At 40.4% G+C, this 14,252-nt stretch overlaps 1 protein-coding gene across 7 annotated transcripts in view; it reads left to right on the forward strand.

Moving 5' to 3' along the window:
- The window catches only part of LOC147161107 (neurexin-2-like), a 148,173-nt gene that overhangs the window by 36,421 nt on the left and 97,500 nt on the right, over window positions 1-14,252 (forward strand). For 4 of the 7 annotated variants that reach the window (XM_086057877.1, XM_086057881.1, XM_086057878.1 and 1 more), the window contains 3 exons: window positions 7,768-7,797; window positions 8,055-8,066; window positions 12,271-12,572. In XM_086057877.1, coding sequence (XP_085914003.1) covers window positions 7,768-7,797; window positions 8,055-8,066; window positions 12,271-12,572 — 344 coding nt within the window. The remainder of the gene's footprint in view (window positions 1-7,767; window positions 7,798-8,054; window positions 8,067-12,270; window positions 12,573-14,252) is intronic. The other 3 variants (XM_086057883.1, XM_086057882.1, XM_086057879.1) reach the window with 2 other exon arrangements.

The raw sequence follows: 14,252 nt of genomic DNA on the forward strand, positions 1-14,252 counted from the left end.
TGACTGAAAATTTCAGCTATTTACAAATAAACTGTGACTTACATGTACAAAAATAATGTCTAATCTAACATAGTTACTCTTTAAAGCAAGTAATCAGTCAAGTAACTGAGTTACTTTTTCAAGGTAACTGTGGCAACGCAAAACACAATATTGTCGTAAGCTTTAGTGTGACGTAAAATTTCAGCTATTTACAAATAAACTGTGACTTACATGTACAAAAATAATGTCTAATCTAACATAGTTACTCTTTAAAGCAAGTAATCAGTCAAGTAACTGAGTTACTTTTTCAAGGTAACTGTGGCAACGCAAAACACAATATTGTCGTAAGCTTTAGTGTGACTGAAAATTTCAGCTATTTACAAATAAACTGTGACTTACATGTACAAAAATAATGTCTAATCTAACATAGTTACTCTTTAAAGCAAGTAATCAGTCAAGTAACTGAGTTACTTTTTCAAGGTAACTGTGGCAACGCAAAACACAATATTGTCGTAAGCTTTAGTGTGACTGAAAATTTCAGCTATTTACAAATAAACTGTGACTTACATGTACAAAAATAATGTCTAATCTAACATAGTTACTTTTTAAAGCAAGTAATCAGTCAAGTAACTGAGTTACTTTTTCAAGGTAACTGTGGCAACGCAAAACACAATATTGTCGTAAGCTTCAGAGTGCGAGTGTGCCAGCCGTTTACAAATAAGCTATAATCGCCACACACTCGCACAAAGGTGGCGCGTGTCTGCTCTTGCAGCAAAAATGCAGCCATTATTAGATGACATACTGCAAAGAGAGCGCATCAGAATGTTTATTGGATTAAAGCTTGACATGGAGACAATCCCCTGCGCGCAAAGCATGAAAAACAACACTGACAACAACAAAAAAACACTCAGCCGATGACTTGTTTTTTGCCCCCATGCAACCTGGTGTGCGATGCAGCAGCGAGTCTGTTGTTCTTCCACCATTCGCCCCCCCCCCCCCCCCCCCCGCCCCTTCCCTCACCGTAGACAGCCAAGATGGCCGCCCATATGCTTTATTCGATCTCGACTGCGGGTTTGAAGTGCCGTAGGAATAATCCCCATTTGCCAGCGGAAACGCTTCGAGGGAACGACACAGTTTGGCACAGCAGGGTGGCTCTTGCCGGTCGTTCATCGACAGTATGCAGCATGTGGGATCCAGTTGATCTGCGTGGACAAAGGCCACGGCGGGGCACGCTCTAATGCCAAAAAGCATCCTCTGATGTTTCGAGAGCGGAAAAGCAGGTCTGCGAACGAGAGATAAGCGCAAGCCACCTCACATCGCACATAGCGGACTGCAGAAGATTCTGTCAAACGTCACGGGACGACGACTGCAAACGCATTGTCATTGCTTTGTCGGGGTTTTATGTTTGTTCGCTTTGTTTACTTTCAGAATTGTATGCACCAGGCGCATAGTAATTGCACTCTAGGAACTGCAGCGAATGACAAAAGCATGCATAGGCATCCTTAGAAAAAAAGGACACGGCTGGTCTGAGTGGGCTCAGATCTTCCAGTAGCGATGACCTTGGTCTAATCCCTCATTATAACATGCTTTACAATACAGTACTTTTCATGGAAAACTAATTTGGCTAATCCTAATGCAATGGCTCTTTCTTCCAAGTTGGTCACTAATTATGTCTCAACAATGGCTTTGGAATTGTGTAGTTTCCAACAACACTCACAAGCAAATCTTAAAGAATGTAAACTGTTACAAACTGCGTGAGATTGGAAAAATGCTCACAGTGTCTTTGGGTTTAACACATCATTCCCTAAATAGAACAACCTCCAGCTTGCGCTAACATAGGTTGTGAAAATGAAAGAAAAAAAAACTTTGTGTTCCTCAATACAGAAAGCAACAAGCTTTATATTTTCATATACCAACCAACTACTTGCAGTATTATTGCACCTTGGACCAGTGGTTCTAAAATGGGGGTACGCACTCCAGGGGGTACGTGTGATTTTTATAATACATTTAAAAAGGTATATATATATATATATATATATATATATATATATATATATATATATATATATATATATATATATATATTAATAGAATGAATTTTATATTCAGTAGGCTATTAAATTTCAGCGTCCTAAAAACCCAGCATCTCCCCAATATCAGAATGGTTTGACCCAACTTGTCATATGCCACCGAGAATCACCTGTCAATCACTTGAAAACTTTGTTTAAAATTCAGTTAATAATTTATTTTTGAGAACAAAGCTTTACAATGATCCCAAAAGATGATGCTTTATTTTGATAATAATTTGTATGTGCACAAATATTTATTTATTTATAGTATATATCTTTTTATTTCCAAACAGTCCAAGAAACCACATAAATACAAATACAGCTCCAAAGTTTAATACATTAGACAATGATGGCACAGCACTCGGTTGTTATTATTATTATTTTTAATCAGAAATGCTTTGCGCTGGTTGGGGGCTACGCCCTTACTTGGCTGAAAAAAATATTTCACAGAGGTTACGTTACAAAAAAAAAAAAAAGGTTGAGAAACCACCGCCTTGGACAATCTTAAATTGGTCCAACATGAGTAGGTATAAACAATTGTGCGTTTACTGTAGACAGATAATAATGCTCAATCCTGACTTCCTCAGACTTCATCCGTTTGCTGCAAGCTAAATCAAACGGCTTAAAATGCCAACATATAAATCACAGTTGCTTCCATTGCCTGCTGTTTTACTTTCCTTTCCACGTTTAAAAATAGCTAACTAAATAGTACAGGAAGAGAGGGAAAGGCGGTTTATGTTCATATATGCTCCTGGGACTCTATCTCTGCATTGCCACGCTGAGATTTGGCTGTAAGGCTCAGCCAAGTAGGATAAGATTATTCAATGTGGTGACTGCCTCCTTGTGATATTTTAATGGGGCAGGGACGACAGATCTCATCCACTTTCCCTCCAATGCTACGATAGTAGTCCAAGATTAGCCTGGTTGGTCCGGTCATCACGTTCTGCCTGTGATGGCTTGACCTTCGTGGGTCACCCAGTTTGCCGTGTATTGTTCTGGCATGCAAGATGTTCTCACGGTAATTTAAAGGGAAATTGTGCAGAAATTTAAGCAACTGTCTTGTATTTGAACTGGAATGACAAATAACTTTTGGAGAGTAGAAGATCCAGGAAGATGTTAAAAATAAAAAATAAACGTTTTGGGGTGAATCGTTCACTTTGGTAGTGATGAATTGCATAAACCAGGGGTGGGACAAATTTTTGTAGTTATGGCTTTCCTCATTGGCCCGTTAGGACGGTGAAACCAAATAAATGTATAATCGTCTCACTATATTATTATTATTAGTGACTGTCGAAAAAAATATTGCTTATTCATGTATTAACACAGATTAATCACACTATTAATTTTCACCGCAGATGATCCTAGCCAATGGCTACTTTAAGTTAACCCCTTTAGATCCATAGATTTGTTGCAGTGGACATGACATATTCGCGTGTCTAAACCAATAAAACGGATAATTTGGATGATGTCAACACTTCTGGTTCATGATTGGATCCTAACTAACCAATCACAAGTTAATTTGCATGATGTTCATGTTAAAAATGTTGCATATAAGCTTGGTAAGTTTACAACACGTTACCGCCATATTATCCTGGCGTCCACTAGAACAAATAAAAACATGATAATGGTGTTGAAGACGTCCTCATAACATTAAATGTCGAAAGAATTAACATATGCTCTTCAAATTTGGCGGGCAAAAATAAAAAAAAGCCTTTTTAAATAGCTGATTAATCACGATTAATCAACATTTTAAGGTGATTAATCTGATTAAAACATTTTATCATTTGACAGCTGCGCACAAAAAATAAAGATGGCTGACTCGTTTTGAAATCAGAAATCGGTATAATAGTTTGTTGAATTATTGTTAAAATTACTGTACAAAGGATTTAAAAAAATATTGCAGAATCTCAATGCTCTTATTTATTGCACATGACAATTAAGTTTTTGGGTACAAATTTTAGCAAGAGTCATGGAAGTTGACAATTGATTTGGTTTCGCGGGCCACAAAGCATGATCTGGCGGGCCGGCTCTGGCCCCCGGTCTTTGAGTTGGACAACCAGGTAACGGTTAAAGTAGCATTTTTTCCTTGTTTATTAGAGCAGGATTTGGCCATGCTTATACTTGTGTAATATATTTTGGTGAGGATTGATCTCGCTTTTTGGATATTATGTGATGTCGAGCTTTTCATAGACTGCCTTTTGGATGGGCCGTTGTAAATATCTCTTCTTTTTTTTTTCTCAAAAGAATATGAAACCTGAGATCGTTCAGAGTGTATGTGTTTGAGTGTATAGAAATGATAGCAATACGGCAAAACAGACCAGGAAACAGCACGTAATACATCACAGTCATAACATGGACAGCTCAAGATGGCTGCCAGGGTATGTCATTATTTTGATACCAAAACGTTTTTTTTTCCCATGTATTTAGATGCTGCTAATGCTTATACTGACTGTGTACGTAATCAGATGAAGGACTATGACTATTCAGTGACGTGCTGCTTTAATGGGAAGGCGATCAATTGAGATTGACTCATGCCACCATTTTGTTATTGTGCCAGTTTCCACAGCAGCGAGGTCATATTGTTTTCATAAAATGCATTGACAAATCAAAAACAACGGGCTTTTTCAAGTCACCTCAAATATGACTTCTTTTTTTCCCCCCCCTTCTACAATGAATTAGGTTTTGTAGAAAATCTTACATCTGAGAGAACGGACTCCGAAAAGGATGCTTGCCTCACATTCGTGATACATTTCTGCTCTTCATTGAATGTGTTTTGCAGCTTGCTGCTGCTGGGTGTGTCTTTGTTTCTGCCTTGCCAACAATTGTGATGAGTGAGCGCCTAAGTGAACACACACAGACACGCGCATACACACAGAAAAGCCCCCCCCCCCCACAATCCGGTAGCTGAAGGATGACGGACACCTTGTTTCTTGCTTTCCTGTCCAGTTCAATCTCAACACTACTGGTGAGAAGGAGATGGCCTGAGGGGTGAGGAGAGGCGGAAGAGGCGCTCGTGTTTGTATGTGGACGACGACGTATTGGTTTGTTATCGAGCAACCGCATCCCCACTGGGACTGCGCTTTTTGTTTGCAGGGTTGTTCAAACAAAAGCACATCAGGTGTGTGTGTGTGTGTGTGTGTGTGTGTGTGTGTGTGTGTGTGTGTGTGTGTGTGTGTGTGTGTGTGTGTGTGTGTGTGTGTGTGGGGGTGTGTGTGTGTGTGTGTGGGGGTGTGTGTGTGTGTGTGTGTGTGTGTGTGTGTGCGTGCGTGCGTGAGTGCGTGCGTGTGGTGCTTACCTGCTCGCCTGGGTGATGATGCTCTTAACACACCAAGACATACTCTGACCTGCATCTTTATAAGGTTCCCTTAGTGACTGAGATGGACATGTTTGCCACACATGGAGAAATTGACACTTTCTGCAGCTGTGTGTGTGTAGGCGAGATGGTGATAATTGCGTAAATAATGTGACAGCATCTCAACACGATACAAGCTAACTCACCACTGGATTAAACAGAGGAATAGCTCATTTGTTAGCATAAGTACCCTTAAAAAAAAAAAAAGTGCGTCAAAAACTCCTATGCAATGAATCAATTATGTTAGTACTCTTGACAGCTGCAATAATTATAGTCTCTTAAAAGTATACTGAGCCAAACCATTTTAGGTCCAGTACCACTTCTGAATAAAAGGTGTTAAGTTACAGATAATGCAAAATATGACTAAGCTATCAAACGGACCCAAATCCATTTAAGTTCTGCAATACGCCATTCGGTACGCTCTTGAAAGCATAGAAAGGCGACACATTGCTTAAAGCATCCAACTGAACGAACCCCTTTGAGGTGCCATATTAGTCCCAGCAGGAATGTGATGCGGTACGGGTGTCCTTCAAAGCAGAAAAAAAATAGCTCATCTATCAAACTGAATCAAATCTCTTTAGATAGCGTAGTAATGCATTTAGCAGAGAAGTGTGCAAAAAGTGGTCGAGAACAGAGCGATTATTTGGCTTCCACAAAAGAGTACCAAGTACCGATACCACGAGTGCTTTTCATACATAATAGCAACCTCCTATTATCTTTTTCCATTAGTTCATAAAATACATCTTATAAACAAACATTCATCGTTATGTTATGTATGAGCCATGTCACTATATATATATATTAGGGGTGTGAATTGCCTAGTACCTGCCGATTGAATTCGTATCACGATTCATAGGTCACGATTGAATTCGATACCAATTAATCCCGATACAAATCTATAAATTGATTATTGCGGAAAAAAAATTGTACTGAAATTTAGAAAATACTAATCAGTAAACTTGTATATACACTGTAAGATTTGTATGAAAAAGTATTTATTTATCTGCCACTGCATTTAACAAACAGGTTGCAGTCTGTTTCATGTTTGAACAGCACTGAAATAAAATATTAACATTCTTCCATCTTTAATGTGTGAATCCTAACCCTAAGTAAGATAAAAAATGTATGTTTAAAAATCGTCTTTTTTTTAACACCCCTATCCACCTGTTACCGTTCCTACAAGTGAGTAAGGCATGGCTTCCCAAGAGCAGATCCCAATTAAACCCTACCACATTTCACACCGAGTTAGCCCATTTGTGAGCAAATTGAGACGACATCATCATTATTTCCGTATTCATACCTCTTGTGACATTTTTGCAAAGCGTGCGCCTCGGCTCAATAAAGGTCGGGAAACACCGCGCTTAACAAAAGGATGCTACGCTTGACAACTTTTGACAATGCAAACGTGGGGGCGTGGCATTTATTATGGCGCCGAATTGAACGGTAATTGTTGATGCCAGCAGGTCTTGCGAGTGACAAAGCGAGCTTGCGGGAGCGCCGAAGAGTGCCGATGCAATGAGAAGAGCTGTTTGTGTTGGCTAGCTCAGTGGGGGCTCATGTGCTCAGCAGAAGTGTTGTGTTTTGTCGTCCCCGTCTCCTTTTTGGCACGAAAGGCGGGTGAAGTATGCCACATATACTCCCTGCCAGGCTACATATTGATTAGCGTGTGTGTGCGCGCACAGGAAATTGACGTAGGAGTGAACAACTTGGCGCCTGCTGCTCCTTTCTGCTTTTTTTTTTTTTTTTTTTTTTTTTTTTTTCCAAGCTGATGTGTTAGATGATGATTTGGTGTGTGATGTCATTGTATGAGTACTGCAGCAGGAGAGCTATTTACTTGCTGTTTTGTACTCAACCTGTAAATCCACTACAGCGCTTGGCATGATGTGCTTTGTACGATTCCGACGTCGTCGCTTAGACGTAGTGAGTGAAGATGAACGTCAGCGCTGCCGTTTTATGACGTCCTGTCAGCCGCGCGGCTTGGCTGAGCGTTTTACATGGAAATCCGAGTGTACATAAAAAGCGTTCATAAGTGGTAGGCTGTTAATCGGTACATCCCAAACACTGTCTTAACATACGATATGTGTTCCATTTGGGGAAAAAAGCATCTTTGAGAGCAACTGTGACGACGGTTGCGCCTATCAAGATGTTTTTTTTCTTTCCTCCCCTCCTCCCCTTTGAGATGTCTTTGTCTTTTTTTGGTTTGATTCCCCCTCCTCTCTCTCACCTTTTGAACTCTGACATCCGTGCCTACCCCAGGATGTCTGTCACAAACTGCAGTCCAACATTGTGACAATGTTTTTTTGTTTTCCCGATCCTCTTTATGAACTTCCTGTTTTTCGTATCCTTTTTTCTGTTCTTTCCCTCAAGGTCTGGCGCACCTGATGTTAAACCGCCAAGGTATGGGGTCTATTTGGTTTGCTTTTCCCTCCCAGCCACCCAATCACACCCCCCCCCCCCCCTTTTCCCATAGATGCCATTTCAGTTAACTGTGCTGCACTAATATTGCCTCTCCTGGTTTTTTTTCCATCTGTGCATATACTTGCTCATTTTTGCTGCCTTTCATGTTATGCTCACGACTCACTCACTTCTTGTCCATCAAATCTTTGTCCTGACCACTGACTGCGCTACTGGAACTTCACCTTTGACCTCTGCAGTCTTAAGCCAAGGTAATGCACCGACGCTCATGGCGTCTCTTCGGTTTGCTGAAGGTATTTTCAAAGCCAAAAATGTGTCTCGGGTCACAAGAACTCGCTGACTGTCTTCCTGGGAAGCTAATGAGAAGAATATATGAATATATTACGACAATAATTTACTGTTTTCACTTAATTTGCCATTCAAATACAGTCGAGAGCTTAAATGGTGTTACTTTTGATCCCTTCAGGGTTGAGAATGATGTTACCTTTCACATGGGGTGATTGTAGTACAGATATGATTGAATAAGAAGGTGCAAACTGATATTCAACTATTTCTAATTATTATGTTGGGCTAAACTGGGATACAACATATTTGGTGTGCGGTCAGACTCAATAGCAGCTATGACCTATATATTTACGCTTCTGTGGGTTTTTTTGTTTTTTGTTTTCTACTGTGTGCGCAGAGATTTTGATCAGTCGTTATCCGCGTCTCCATGGCAATCGCTTTCCACGAAACACAGAGACCTGACTTTGATGACCTACTCCCGCAGTAAAATACATAACTCTTGCCCTCGATGTTCTCATTTTCAAAATGTCGTTTCTCAGGGATGAAACTGATCTCTGCGAGATTCTGAGGCAAACTGTTTTTTTTTTCTTTCTGGAAAGCCTACAAGTGCTGTGCTCATTTTTAACTGGTTCATAGGTTGCGTTGCAGTATTCGTCTTATTTAGTTTTTAGCATATCCCAGTTTAAAAAAAAAACATATACAGTATGTAACTAATAATACAGTGTGAGCTCTAAATTAAAAAAATAAAAATAAATCTTGTACCCCGAAAAATAAGAAATATTAATTCAGACATTATACTGTATTGTCTGATGATATAATTAGGTGTAAAACCTAAACTAGTCCAACATTTTATGTCTTCTGTGAATTATTTCTGTATGTTGAATCACCAATGAAGAGTCTGAAATTAATTATCCAGCTGGATGATCTCTTGTGCATTTTCTAGGGGTAAAAATATGATTGCATAAACATCTTGTCAAAGTCAGTTACAGTAGATGGGAGAGTCCATAGAATGGGATGTTTTGTTGGTTTTTTTTAACCCACGACAAAATCTTCCCTTAAGGCTTGATGACTTTGGTGCTATATATTCTGTTTTCATTTTTGCTCACTTTTCCTATTCACAGCGTATATCACAATAAAAGGATTACAGGGTGATTCTTACTTTTAAGATCAAATGCTACCACCAATGCATCCGTATACTGATTAACATCAGCACCTGCATTATGGTAGCATTTCAGTCTCAAATATTTGGTTAGCATACAGGTCATACAATGAGTAGGTCCTAAAGGTCAACCACACTGTGATTTGTCCTAAAATGAAGCCTGAAAGTAATTGCTCCATTTCATGCATCAATAAGAAGACATTGTGGAGATAATTACCCCCCAGGCAATACTAGCACACTTTTCAATTTGTAGCAAAGTGCTGTACATCGAACTGCGCAAAGGAATATGTGAGACGGAAAAGTTTGACCATGGCATCAAGTCTGGTATCAAACATCGGTTATTAACATTGGCGGTTGTCAAGCCGTTAGCCTGAGGCGTATGCGCATGTGTTTTAGTTTGAGCTGGTTTGTTTTTTATCCGGCACTAAATTAGCGCAAATCAAATAAACAATGTAGTTGCTCCCCTGTGGCTTTATCCGCACGGTTGAGAAATGAATTCAGATGGTGCTTATTTTTTATGCTTAGATGATGTTTGAATTCACAAACATTTGAAATCTATGCACACCCAGATGTGGGCACCTAATTGCTTATGCATTCCCCGATGGACTCCGTGGTCAGTAGCTGCCCATATGTCCATGCCACCTGTCTTAGTTTGAGAAACTGACAGATGCCTCCCCACTAAAGGACTTAGTCACCACCTGCGCCCAAGTCCGGGGCCCCGGCTTATAGACCGCTTTGAATTTGTAAATGCCGACGTCTCGTCATGATAACCAATCCGCATATTGTCATTTTGTATGACCGCATGGTGTCAGTGTAACAGGTGGGCTCTTAAGACGAACGAGCGCGTGATGCCCACCTGGTGGGACGGCACCTCTTTCTCGTCTGTGTTTAATGTGCTTCATGCTGTGACGGTTGTTATTACTATACTAATTTAAAACCTAGCTGCTAATGTAAATATTATGAGCGTGGGGACCACATTTGTCATTTTAAAGACTCAAAAGGATCGCAGGGATGATGTGTTTTCTTGCAGTGCACCTCACCGGTTTAGTCACGTGAGGCACCATTCTTTTACCGCTACGATCCACAAGTAGAGCAGCAACTTGAAAACAAAGATTTGAAATAAACTGTCAACTGTGAATGTTGATTACATTTTATAATGGAGGATTTCATGTATGAGCAAAAAGAGTAAACAAGAAGAGAGGGAAGGGAATATGAGGAAAGAGGTCGCTGTCATATCGAGCTTGCCGTTGGTATATTCTGCTGAGCTTCATTTTGGGCCGCAGTCCTCCACAATGGTCTAATAGCTGGCGCCAAGGTAAACGGTGATGGATTTGCCAACGGTGGCAGCAGTTACAAGGCGCTGAATTGCCCCATCAGCATCAGCCGTTTGACTGCAGCCTTGAGCAGCCTTTGCTTCTGAGTTAGTGCCAAAGTCTGAGGGGTGTCACGGCAAACGCGGCAGCGACTGGCCTCCTCCGTGCCTCGTCAATACTGTAGCTGCAAACAATGGAGCAAACCCCTAAAGAAGAAGGGTCTTTCTTTCTTTCTTTCTTTTTCTTAGTTCTTTACTTCATACCTACCTACCTCACCTACCTTTCTACCTATCTATCTATCTATCTATCTATCTATCTATCTAATGTAACTAGCTAGCTAGCTCGCTAACTCACCACTGTGCGTTTTTTTTAACTCCTTCACTGCCATTGACAGCTATAGACGCCAAAAATTCATTTAAACAAGTTCTATTAGTTTAAAAAAAAAAATCCACTTTTGCTAACAAGAGTATGAAAAGTAGAGAAAAAAATTCTTGTAAATTTAGAACAGATATAAAATGTGTGATTAATCGTTAGTTAACTAGTGAAGTCATGTGATTAATTACAATAAAAAAAAATCACCTGACGGGCCTAATTAAAAAATATATATATTAAAAATAAGGGGCGTTTAATCGTAATTAATCGCATGATAATTTTATGTCTCTTATAAATGTACAAAAAAATTCAAGGTTTTCATAAAAAATGAAATAAAATGGGAAAAAAATGCTAAACTAATAGAAATAGTTTACATGAATTTTTGACGTCTATAGTCGCCAATGGCAGTGAATGAGTTAAATGGCAGTTGGTTTTCTTCCCCACCCAATTAAATAAAAGGAAATATCGTTAGTAATGAGAGTGTTGAGCAGCACGGGGAGGGGTGCACAAACAGGCATAACAACTAGCCGTATCGACAGTCATAGTTGCATAATGACAGCAACAATGATCCGCTCGAAACGAGTTGACAGGAATGGAAAGTCAGACAGACAAACACTAAAGAAATTCCTCCAAACAATCCGCGATCTGGTGGTCCATTGCCATTTGTATGAGTATTGAGCCTTTATTTTAGGGTCAGACACTTTCCTCTGAATCGTTGCTAGCATACCAAAGCATGCACTGGTATTTACAGTAGTTATGCAGCATCTGTGTATTTGGTTATCTATATGATTGGATTCAGTTTGACACCAAAAGTGGGTTGTTTTTCTATGTTCTTAATGTGGCATTTTAGAAAATGTCAGAAGTGAAAAATCTCTCTGCTGCCTCCACTTTTTTCCAAGTGGAAGTTTAGTTAGACTTTCACACTCGTATTGACATTTCAAAAATGTCACGGATGAATAAAGGCACAGGCGTAATTATCTCTTTTTATTATTGTCAACAAATTGTATGGTGGGGGGGGGGGGCTTATTTGGTGCTTTTTGTCTGCCTTGTCTTGTCCATAGCGCTCACCGCTACAACACATTTCTCACAGTGGCATATAAATCTTTAAACATAACCTTGGGGTTTCTTTTTTTAGTTGTAGCATTGCAATGGCGTTCTGAGAATGCTAGATGATATTAGGTTCCGGCTGCAAACACCATACTTGTTTGCAGGTTTGATTTATTATTGTGGTCTTTATGTAGTGTGACGTACTGACTGTGCAAAAGTTGAACAGATTTAGTGTAGGCCCTGTAAGACTGGTTAACGTGTCTATTCTTCTGTTCTTAGGCCAGGGGGAGTCGATGGCCACGTTTAAAGGCAACGAATACTTCAGCTACAATCTGTCTCAGACGCCCATTCAAAGCAGCTTGGACGAGATCACGTTGTCCTTCCGCACGCTGCAAAGGAACGGCCTACTGCTTCATACGGGGAAGTCGGGAGATTATGTCAATCTGTCTGTGAGGGATGGAGCTCTGTGGCTGATCATCAATTTGGGCTCTGGCGCCTTCGAGGCTCTTGTAGAACCGGCCAGCGGAAAGTTCAATGACGACGTCTGGCACGATGTTCGAGTGACGCGCAACCTCCGCCAGGTATGTACACCTTCACCTTTTTGCATTTTGAAACGGTTTGTATGGGAAAATGTCCTGGTCGAATTCCTGACCAACAGTCCTGAACATGCTCCATAATTAATTAATATCGGATTGAACTGAAGTGAACCAAATCGAATCGGGGAAAATCCAGATATAATCGAACAGAACTATTGTGAATCGAAATCGAATCAATTGAGGAAATTCTAATTGAAACCCAGCCCTAATCCCGCCACGGATAAGTGATGGATGGATGAATGGATGGGTTTAATGGGTTTACAAAATGTGCCCGTTGGCGTCAATACTTTGGTAGGCTTCAGACCGGTACGAACGCCTCTGGTCATGACCCCTTGTTGCTAGGCAGCATTTCATGCCGTGCAATCCTTTCAAACCCTCAAGGCCAGTGGGGAAGATGCTATATTCAAGTCACGCCCACATTCAGGTCAATCATGCGCACTTAATTTTAGTCTGTAACACTTGAGTCACATTCTTAAGAGGTTCAGGTAATTTTCCTACCTTCAGGAAATCTTTTAAGGTAACACAGTTCTACATCAGTGAAGATTCGAGCAAACAAGTGCTGCTTCTAATGAATGTTAAATATGTGCGCTCTGCAGGAGTCCCGCTATCGGTGTTCCCATGCTCGGCTAGATATTACCAGCTCCTATTAGGTCATTGCCCTCTTCCTCATGAAACAGATTGCTTTGGGTGAAATAATCAGCATCTTGTTTTTTATGCACCGGCAGATTTTTTTTACACCCCTTATTTGAAAATGCAATATTATCCATCACCTGCAGTATCTTATAACCTATGTTACCTTGAACAATAATCGTCGCACATGGCAACACCCACTCTTGAAATTAATTTTTGCCTCTGTGGCGGATGATGCAACATTGCAGCAGTTTCAGAGAGGTCATGCAAGCAACAGCAGTGCTTGTATAATGAATACAGGCAACGCATGCCAAGTACAACTCAGCCCTAAGGTTTCATATTCATTTGTGCTGTCTAGAGGACAAGGCACAAATGCTGAATCCTCCAACTAATTGCCAGAATGTGTCTTACACAGTAGCTGTGACCCCATGTCCACTTTTGGACTGCGGTCAGTGAGAGAAAACCCCCACAAAATTCCCTCCCAAAAAACTCAGACCAGGTGCTAAGATCTAAAGGTTCACTGGCACGAGGAGATCCACACCGTGGTCAAGCACATGTGACACGTGGAGTGTAAATGATTTGACGAGTTTGAGTGCTACATGCTGTGCTCAAGCATGTTTGGAAAGGTAGGCCTGGACAACATGTGTGCTCGTGCATGTTTACTGAACTCATGTATGTATAAGCAATGCAATCATTCCTCCCACCAGTTGTTGGTAATGATAGCAGCCATCTTGCAGTGCAGAATGGTAGGAGGGAGGGGTAAAACTAATTTCAGAATAAAGATAGATAGATAGATTTGAATATCCTAAAAAAAAAAAACGTACAAAACGGTATGATACTATGCAGTAATCCACTCAGTAAAGGTGTGTCATATGACGTACTAAAACGTGCTTGGGCATAGATAAGTGCAGCGCTGTTTGAGTGTGGGGCTACAGGAGAGAGGAACGCAATAATAAGCACAAATAGGAACATTTCTTTTCAAGGGGCTCCTGTCAGTCAGTCACGGACCCTGAGAATCGTCATTACTTTTCTGTC

This window comes from Leptonotus elevatus, chromosome 16 (genome assembly GCF_054856555.1).
Source record: "Leptonotus elevatus isolate MCC_2025b chromosome 16, RoL_Lele_1.0, whole genome shotgun sequence".
In the NCBI taxonomy this organism is placed as follows: Eukaryota; Metazoa; Chordata; class Actinopteri; order Syngnathiformes; family Syngnathidae; genus Leptonotus; species Leptonotus elevatus.